The sequence below is a fragment of the Octopus sinensis genome, linkage group LG2, assembly GCF_006345805.1.
Source record: "Octopus sinensis linkage group LG2, ASM634580v1, whole genome shotgun sequence".
In the NCBI taxonomy this organism is placed as follows: domain Eukaryota; kingdom Metazoa; phylum Mollusca; class Cephalopoda; order Octopoda; family Octopodidae; genus Octopus; species Octopus sinensis.
Window position 1 is genome coordinate 145,051,844 of NC_042998.1, and position 10,804 is coordinate 145,062,647.

The 10,804-nt window shown below is 36.1% G+C and overlaps 1 protein-coding gene across 1 annotated transcript; it reads right to left on the reverse strand.

Moving 5' to 3' along the window:
• Positions 1–9,585: 9,585 nt before the first annotated feature.
• LOC115226144 (uncharacterized protein K02A2.6-like) lies at positions 9,586–10,056 on the reverse strand. Its single transcript, XM_029797141.1, has one exon. The coding sequence runs from the start codon at positions 10,054–10,056 to the stop codon at positions 9,586–9,588; it is 471 nt and encodes a 156-aa protein (XP_029653001.1).
• Between the last annotated feature and the right edge of the window lie 748 nt (positions 10,057–10,804).

Consider the following 10,804-nt stretch of genomic DNA (forward strand, 5'->3'; position numbering starts at 1 on the left):
TGCACATGATAACACTTCCAATCAGTTAAAATTAGAAGCCATGAGAGCCATCATCATCATCATCATCATCATCCCCACCACCGCCACCACCACCACCACCACCATCACCACCACCACCACAATCATCATCATCATCATCATCATCATTCTGAGATAGTAACTTCATTGACCAATGCTCTAAAATTCTCTTGCACTTGTAAATATACATTTTTAATTTTAAACCACACAAGCAATATCCTTACCAGTAGCTACAACGTTGTAATAGATAATGTATATTTTATACAGCTCAAATTTTATATAACCATATTATTACATAGTCAAACAATATTCTCTTATCATTCATTGCTTACTTATTTAAAGCAGTGAGTTGGCAGAATTGTTAGCATACCAGACAAAATGCTTAGCAACATTTCATCTCTCTTTATGTTCCGAGTTCAAATTCCACTGAAACAAACTATGCTTATCATCCTTTTGGGGTTGATAAAATAAGTATTATTGGAATATTGGGGTTGATGTAATCTACTAACTCTTTCCCCAAAATTGCTGGCCTTGTACCAGAATTTGAGACCATTATTTATTATTAAGGTAGTGTGCTGGCAGAATCATTAGCATGCTGGGCCAAAGGCTTAGTGGCATTTTGTTTGTCTTTTGCATTCTGAGTTAAAATTCCACTGAAACTAATTTAGTCTTTCATCCTTTTGGGGTTGATAAAATAAGTACGGGGTTGATGTAATTGACTAGCCCTTTCCCTTGAAATTGCTTGTGCCAAAATTTGAAACCATTTTATTGGCACTCTGTCAGTTACGACAATGAAGGTTCCAGTTGATCTGATCAATGGAATAGCATGCTCATGAAATTAACATGCAAGTGGCTGAGCACTCCACAGATACATGTACCCTTAATGTAGTTCTCAAGGAGATTCAGCATGACACAGAATGAGACGAGACTGGCCCTTTGAAATACAAGTACAACTTATTTTTGCCAGCTGAGTGGACTGGAACAACATGAAATAAAGTGTCTTGCTCAAGGATGCAATGCACCACTGGGAGTTGAACTCACAACCTTAGTACTGTGAGTTAAGTACCCTAACCATTAAGCCATGCACTCTCACGCACCTTGAAACCATTATTGCCTATTTATAATTTGAATTTAATACCTACTTAGATGTAATAGAAACTTATATTCATTCACACATAGATGTATACACCTGATCCTCACCACCACCAACATGCAAGTATTTGGCTGTATTGGCAGAGTATCCAATAGATTGTCTGTATTTTAGTTCTCTCTGGTCTGAGTTCAAATACTTCTAGTGTTGACTTTGCTGCTGATCCTTTCAAAGTCAATAAATAAAGTACCAACTCTATTCTGGAGTCAGTTTTTCTCTTTCGTTTTCTCCTTTTCTATGTCTGTGTGTGTCTCTCTCTCTTTCTGGAAGAAATCAGCTGCAACTGAACCTGCAGAGGTCTAAAACTGCTCACTGGAGTTTGGCACTGTCCTTATACTCTTCAGATCCTGTCAAGCTGTGTAATCCATGCCAGCATAGAAGGCAAATCTTAAATAATGATGATGATGCAAGTGGGAAATGAGATGGTAGTGATGATGATGATGCCGCCATCAGTGGTGGCAGCGGCAACAACAACGACAATGATATTGATGACACACTGTATGTTATGACACTCTCCAATGAATCTCTCAGGTCTTCAGGGCTCTAGACAAAGCAAATATCACCAATATATAATTAAGTCCAACCAGACGAATAAATAATAATCTCCTTGAATTAAATGGCCAAAGAAAGATTAATTAAAGCACATCAAATTTCACGCTCAAGCATCATTATTCTAATGATATACAACAATAACATACCACATCAACAACGCTGTTATCACATTTAATCAAATCTTTGTTTACCCAGCATATTTGAATTTCAAATCCCTGTACCAACCATGTACCTCCCTTGCATTAAGGCTTTACTGGGACATCAAAATATAATTTGACATCGTTTTTATTTTATTTTTTAAATATTTTCTGTCATCGAAACATTTTCAAAGTAACCCGGACTATACTCTTTTCTCAATAGCTCGACAGAAACAGGTACTTCTGCCTTAACATTTATGTTTTCCTGCTAAATACCCCTAAAATTTACCTCAAACCTTCATTCACATTCATCACCTGTTTTCCTATTCATCCATATAGCAACGACTTTTATTTTAATTTTTGTCTTTAAGACTCTGTTCAGGTGAAAAATGAAATTTCGGGTTTGCGTTCAACGATTTCACTCATAAAAGGTATTTTATACTCTATTTAGTTCTTACAAGGTATTGATTATTTCGAAACTCCACTTTAGCATTATTACAAATTAGTGCTCACTCAGAACATTCTGAAGGCGCCCCCACTCCTTCCTGGTACCAAAGTCTTGCGACAGGCCTGAAGTCCGAGGCAGTGGATTGGCGTAATTGTTAGAACCTAATGCCTTTTTGCATTTGTTCTGAATCCTTGTGTTCAGGGTTCAAATCACATCATGGACATTGTTAGAGAGTAGGCTGAATCCATCACCCAGTTTAATACCATCACCTGGCAACTTGGGTACCTTTAGTGGACCCCACTCTGTTGTAACCTTGTGGGCCAGGTCACTGGTTTGAGGACACATTTTTCCTTCCCATCCTGGTTGGGTGCTGCTTCGACCCTACCACAGGATAAAAGCAATAAATGAATAGATAAAATAAATAAATATAACTAAAAATATTGTAAATATACTAAATGAATATAAAAGAAAACCCTCATATTTTCAGTCTTTGACAAAATTAATGACAAAAATATTAAACTAATCAGTGAAGGTTTTTTTAATGAGCTTTACAGCTTAGGAAAGCAGGAACTGCCTATTGCTAGATATTCTTTTCTACTCCAGGCACAAGGCCCAAAATTTCTGGGGAGGAGGTCAATCGATTCGATCAACCCTCATATACAACTGGTACGATGAAAGGTACTTAATTTATCAATGGAAAGCGTTCAAATTCCATTGAGGTTGGAATTTGAACGCAGAACATAAAGACAGATGAAGTACCTATTTCTTTACTACCCACAAGGGGCCAAACAGAGGGGACAAACGGATTAAGTCGATTATATCGACCCCAGTGCATAACTGGTACTTAATTTATCGACCTCGAAAGGATGAAAGGCAAAGTCGACTTTGGAATTTGAACTCAGAACATAACGGCAGACGAAATACCACTAAGCATTTTGCCCAGCATGCTAACGTTTCTGCCAGCTCACTGCTTTGCCTATTGCTAGATATTAAATGGCAAAGAAGAATTCTAAATTTAGAATGGAATCAATTCAAGAAACTGTTTGCATTTTGTCTGTCTTTGTTCACTTCGTCTTTCATCCTTTTGGGGTTGATAAAATAAACACTATTTCAGCATTGGGGCTGATGTCTTCGACTTAGCCCTCCCCCCAAATTGCTGGCCTTGAGCCAGAATTTGAAACCATTTTTATTATTATCCTCATCAAGGTTGTGAGCTGGCCAAGTTGTTACCATGCCAAACAAAATGCTTAGCAGCATCTCTTCTGACAGTTTACTTTCTGAATTCAAATGTCACCCAGGTCAACTTTGCCTTTCCTCCTTTTGGGGTCAATAAAATAATGTGCTAGTCAAGAACAGGGATCAGTATAATTAACTTGCCCCTTTCCTTGAAGCTGATGGTTTTGTGCCAAAATCTGAGACCAAAAATGGACATCGCCTTTCATACTTTAAGGGTTGATAAAATGAAGAACTATTTATGTACTGGGGCCAATGTAATCAACTGCTCCCTCCCCTCAAAACTGTTGGCTTTGTGCCAAAATTTGAGAAGTTTATTATTGTTATTGTTATTATTATTAAAGGTGGTAAGCTTGCAAAATTGTTTGAATGTCGGACAAAATGCTTAGTTGCATATCTTCCAGCTCTTTTTATGTCCTAAGTTCAAAATCTGCTGAAGTAAACTTTGCTTATCATCCTTTTGGAGGTCAATAAAATAAAGTGTTGATTAAGCACTGGGGTAGTGATATACTACACTCCACCATTCTGAATTTGAAACCATTCTTCTTCTTCTTCTTCTTCTTCTTCTTCTTCTTCTTCTTCTTCTTCTTCTCCTCCTTTTTCTTCTTCTTCTTCTTCTGCCTCCTCCTCCTCCTCCTCCTCCCCTCCCCTCCTCCACCTCCTCCCCTCCCATCCTCTTCCTCCTCCTCATCATCATGGTGGTGAGCTGGTAGAATCGTTAGAATGCTGGAAGAAATGCTTTGTAGCATTTCACTTGTTGCTACATTCTGAGTTCCTATTCCGCCAAGGTTGACTTTCCCTTTCATCCTCTTGGGTGAACACTGGGATCGATGTAATCAACTCATCTACTACTCCAAAATTACTGCCCTTGTGGAAAAATTTGAAACCATTATTATTAATGTTGTTGTTGTTGTTGTTTTTGTTGTTATCATTATTGTTATTATTATTATGCCTAAAATGGTGAGCTGGCAGAATTGTTAGCATGTTGGGCAACATTTCATCTGTCTTTATGTTCTGAGTTCAAATTTCACTGAAGTTGACTATGCTTTTCATTCTTTTGAAATCAATAAAATAAGTACCAGTTGTGCACTGGGATTGATGTAATCAACTATCTCCCCCAAATTTTAGGCCTTGTGTCTATAGTAGAAAACATCATCATCATCTTCATTTTTTTCTATATATCGATACACTAAGTTAGCTGAAGGCAGAGGCAAAGAGCAATAGAAAAAGAGGGAGAGAGAAGTGTTAACAATATGTGGTAGGGAGAAAGTAATAGTTATTATGCAAAGACTGAATATGTGATGCTGCCACATGGCTAGTTCAAAGGAGGGAAGAGAGAGAGAGAGAGAGAGAGAGAGAGAGGGAGAAGGAGAGAGAGAGAGAGAGAGAGAGAGGGAGGGAAAGCGAGAAGGAGAGAGAGAGAGAAGAGTGTTAGCACTGAGAACCAGAGAAAGGTATTGATATTACATTTTGTGATTTGTTGAAGAAAGTAGAAAGAGAAATATAGAAAGATGTTAAGTGCAGTGGCATGTGGTATTGTTGAAGTAAGAGGCAAAGAGAGAGAGAAAGAGAGAGAGAGTTTAGACTGAAGGGAACATGGGAGTAGAAAGCAGTTATATTATTTTAAGCATCATGTCATAGAATATTGTGATTGACAATAAAAATAAAAGTTTAATTGTTCTTACAGGCTTTAATGTTCAACCATTTCTATATCTTCAATCTGTCAATGTCTCAACATGGATAGATAGATTTGTTGATGGATAGAAAAAATAGAAAGACAGATGGCTAGAAGATATCAACACATTTTAATCAAAGTGAAATAACCTTAGCAAATAGCTGTGGATGTTACTTTAAAAGATAAAAGTTACTTTTTAAATGTGTAGCAGCACAAAGGCTGAGGCCATGCTGGGGTACTGCAATTTTTTTTTTTTTAGTTATTTGGTTTACATGTTTATCCATATTGTTAGAGTAGACAGAGACATATGTAGCAGAAATGTAAGTAGAATGTGATAGATAGATAGATAGATAGATAGATAGATAGATAGATAGATAGATAGATAGATAGATAGATAGATAGACAGATGGATAAACAGATAGAGAGACAACTAGATAGATGGATAGATAAGTTGATTGATTGACTGATTGCCCCTTCAATACTGTCTATGTGGATTTTTACATTTCAAGAATCAAATGTGTCAGAAAAATATAAATTTCCTCATACAATTTCCAGAATAACCATGGAATTTCCATGGGTAGCACTAATAATTATTATTTCTGAAACCTCATTAATTCTAAGGAAAATTGTGCTTGTAATTTTTCTAAAATGTGAATTAGGGGAATTGTCAGCAATAAAGTGAAGAAACATTTCTATGATTAGAAGGAACAACACCCCAAAAAATATTTATAATATGTTACGACGAATGTTAAATGGTGTATGGTTGAACACATAATATTTAAAGTAAAAAATACTTGATTGCATTTTATTTTAACATAGCAAGTACCACACTTAGATGAAAATTTTAGAGTTGCTGATTCATTCAACAATTTTCAGACATTATAATTTGGCCATTTTTTTTTTGAGCTATCAATTAAAATTTATTTTATCTGATGTTATAAATGAAATCAATGGAACAAGCCTAATCAAGATTTTTTTTAGGAGAAAGTTTACAGCATTTTTCATGAGTCTAATAAATGTTGACAGCAACTTAAAAATATTTCTACAACAGATATAAGTGCAAGTGTGGCTGTCTACTAAGAAGTTCACTTCCCAACCACATGGTTTCAGGTTCAGTCCCACTTCTTGGCCACTTAGGCAAGCGTCTAACTATAATCCTGAGCCAACCAAAGCTTGGCAAGTGGAAACTGAAAAAAGCCCATCATTCACACACACACACACACACACATATGTATGTACTTATCAGTGACTGTCTTTGTCTTTGAGTTTGTCCTCCACCACTTGACAATTAATGTTAATTTGCTTATCTTCCCTTAACTTAACAGTTTGGCAGAAGAGGCTGATAGAATAAGTACCAAATTTTAAAAAAGGAGAAAATTCTGGAGTCAGGTTGTTCAGCTAAACCTCTAAGGTGGGACTCCAGTATAGCCATAGTCCAGTGATTGAGACAAGGAAAAATAAAACATATGGGTGCAGGCATGGCTGTGTGGTAAGAAGCTTGCTTCCCAACCACATGGTTCTGTGTCCAGTCCCACTGCGTGGCACCTTGGGCAAGTGTTTTCTACTGTAGCCTCAGGTCGAACATGGATTTAGTACATGGAAACTGAAAGAAGCCTGTCATATATATATATATATATACATATGTGTGTGTGTGTGTGTGTGTGTGTTTGTGTCTGTGTTTATCACCCCACCATTGCTTGACAACCGATGTTGGTGTGTTTATGTCCCTGTAACTTAGTAGTTTAGCAAAAAATACCAATAGAATAAATACTTAGCTTACAAAGAATAAGTTCTGGGTTTGATTTGTTTGACTAAAATCCCTTAAGCTCGTTCTCCAGCATGGCTGTAATCAAATGATTGAAACAAATAAAAGATTAAAAGAATAAAAGAATATGAGAAATATTTAGAATAGTTTGCATTTTTTAGTCCTTGATGACTATCCAGCTTAAAATCTGCTGAAGTGGTATGGAGGATCTCTTCAGTTCTTTATCCTCTTTCTTTTATCTTCTTTTACTTGTTTCAGTTATTTGACTGCAGCCATGCTGGGACACTGTCTTGAAGGGTTTATAAAATAAGGTTAGAAACCAGCTCTTTCTCTATTGGCAAGAAATGTTGAAATAAAACTGAATAATGACATACATACATACATATATGCATACATGCATGCATACATACATGCATGCATACATACATACATGCATGCATACATACATGCATACATACATGCATGCATGCATACATACATACATACATACATACATACATACATACATACATACATACATACATATAGATATTTTAATGGAGGAAAAGAGAAAGCAAATCAATGTTTAGTACATTTCCATGAACGAATACCATAAATCCTCGAGTATAATCCGCATTTTTTCCCAAAATTTAAAGGTCAAAATCCCTAGTGCGTACTATATATACAAGGTTAAAAATGAAAAATATCTTCTAACCAATGTCCGAGTCTCTGTTTGCTGTTCGGTAATGTTTATTCTGATGCATTTTGTTATGTCAGGCATGAAAATGCCTTAAGTCAAGCCTGAAAGCAATGAAGTCATAAAAGAATCATCCATAACTTGCAGTAAGCAACATTTATTAAATGTTATTACTGCTATTTCTTTATTTTCTGTAAACAAAATGCACAAAAAAGCTACACATTTGCATTATATTCCCTCTCTCTCTTTCGGAGAGGCACAAGCATCTACACGCACATATACATACACGGCAGTAACTTCCACCTACCGAATTCAAATATTATATATACAATAATAATAAAGGACATTACCGTATTCAGTTTTACAAACCAAGGATGTTATATAGACCTCCTTGACTCAAGTTAGAGAAGAGGTGCGTATTATACACAAGGTTTAGGTTTTACAGCGAAACAGCCCCCTAAAAATCCCCTGTGTATTATACTCAAGGGCGGACTATACTCGAGGATTTACGGTACCATTTGTTTCATATTACACATGAATTTATGCAATTCATGCAGTAGATGCAATAAAAGTCGAGAATTGTACTAGCCAGGTTCCTGCATGAAGTGCTGATGAGGTGATCACTTTGCTTATACCTACCCCCTCAACTGTTATACATACATACATACATACATACATACAAACATACATACTACATACATACATACATACATACATACATATATTCATACATATGAGTTGTAGTCAAATTGTATCTGACCTTTGGCCAAAAAACAAGTAATATTAGAAAACTCACTATTTTGATTTAGTTTCCTTCAAAGTATTCACCTTCTGCCAGCGTTCCTACCACTGCTGGAAAAATTTCTGGAAATCACTTTTTGGGATGCTGTAGAGATGTACTGGTGAATTTCTCCCTTTGGGTGTTCTTTTGAGCATTGGGAATAGCCAAAAGTCACATGGGGTCAAGTCTGGGGAGTAGGATTGACCAAGAGGAGGGAGTTGAGAATCAATCAAACCCAGTTAACATGGAAATGACATTGGACACGAATATGGCTATTCATTCGAACAGTGAACTTTAATTGACTCTGAACTCTCGAACTCATTCAGATCATTACTGTTTATACTTTACTTGGACCAGTCTGTTTCTTGCAAGGAGGCATTACAACATCTCCCCTTTCGAGATTTTGACTACTGTGAGAAAGTGGAATTTCTTTTATTTTTCCTCTTTATCTTTCCAGCACCTCACCCTCTTTTTTTCACTGGTGTATCTTAATTGTTGCCCAACTTTTAAGGTTGTATTGTTCATTGCATGCAACACTTTTTCCTTTCGTTGTACTAAGCACTCTTGTTAGCACTCTTTTTGTTTTTGAAAATTTAATATCTTTTTTATTTAGGTATTACAGAAATTTTTGTCGATTTTCGTTTTCTGAAGCTAGTTCTATGAGGTTCAATATCTCTTGGTGCTGGCACTTCAAACATATCATAGAAGACTTCCATTGGTATTACCCTTCGTTCTTCTGTATGTCTCATCTTTAACTGGTTAAAGTGTCTCTTATGTTCCAAATATTTTCCTGTAATTTTTAAAATGAACTTTCTCCCTTACTTTGAAATGTTTTGTAATATTTTTTGTATTTCCTTCAAATGTATTTTTTTGTCTTTCCCTTATATGTATTTTTTCCTAGCAATAATCTATCGAAGGGTGATTTTATTTTACACGCAAACATTAGCTCTGCTGGTGACTTTCCTGAATTAGTATTTGGATTTGGCATAATCCTATATACTCTCCAAAATTTTGTTACTGCCTTGTCATTATCTAGCTCATTCCTAGCTTTTCTTAGAGCTCTTTTGAACATGTTGACAAATCTTTCCACCTGCCCATTTGACCTTGGGTTGTAGGGTGAAGTAAAGATGTGCTTTATGACATGTATTTTTTAGAAATTTCTTAGTTTATATCCCGTGAATTGTGTTCCACTATCTGAAACTAATGTGTCTGGAATACCATATCGAGCAAATAACTTGAATAAGAACTTTATTGTTGTCTTTGCTGTGGGTTTATTACATCTGCATACCTTTGGCCACTTTGTACAGTTATCCACAATGATCATATAGTATGCGCCATTTAATGGTCCAGCGTAGTTGATAGGTATCCTGGACCATGGGCTCTCAGTATCTGGCCACGGTTGGTATTTTACTGGTGGTACTTTGGTTGCCAACATGCAACCTCTACATGCTTTTACCAATTTCTTCATGTCCCTGTACAGGTTGGCCAATATACGAAGCTCCTCACTAAAGCTTTCATTCTGGACATTCCTGGGTGCCCACAGTGGAATTGTTGCAATACTCGTTTTTGTAATGCACTTGGTACTACTACAGTTTACGTATACATTATGACACCATCGCATAGTGAGAAATTATTTGAATTTGTACTTTTATTATGCCTATTTTTCAATGTTTCTTTCATTCTTGTAATGTAACTATCCTCAACAACTTTAATTTTTATATCTTGTGCTGTCACCAGCAATTCCTGGATTATATTACACACAATTTCATTTTCTGACTGCTATGACACTACCACAGTCTCTTCTAGCGGTTCCACGCTCTTTGGAATTAGCCTTAATAAGCAGTCTCCATGACTAATTTTCTTCAATGGAATATACTGCATCTTAAAATTGTAGTTCAGCAATATAGTACCCCAGTGTTGTAGTTGGTTCGCTGTATGGGTAGGCAATCCCTTCTTTGATCCAAAGATTGATTGTAATGACCGGTGGTCAGTTTGTAACAAAAAGCTTCTACCATGTAGAAATTTGTGAAATTTTTTTACTGCAAAAATAATCGATAGAGCCTCCTTCTCTATCTGATAATACTTTTTTTCCCACTGCTATCAGTGAATGTGAAGCATGAACTTCTGGCTTCATATTTCCATCTTTATACTTGTGTAGCAAGACTGCTACTATTCCATACTCCAAAGCATCAGATGCAACAACAATGTCCATTCTAGGATGGAAATGCGCTAGTGACAAGTCAAAAATTAGTATTTTCTTTATGTCTTCAAGTGCATTTTGGCACTTTACTGACCAATTCCATTTTACTTCTTTTTTTTTTAGTAAATCGTTTAATGGTGCTCGCAATTTATATTTATTTGAAATGTAC

Bases quoted from the DNA above. Each gene is read 5' to 3' on its own strand.
- LOC115226144 (XM_029797141.1), bottom strand. From the start codon at position 10,056: ATGCGATGGTGTCATAATGTATACGTAAACTGTAGTAGTACCAAGTGC.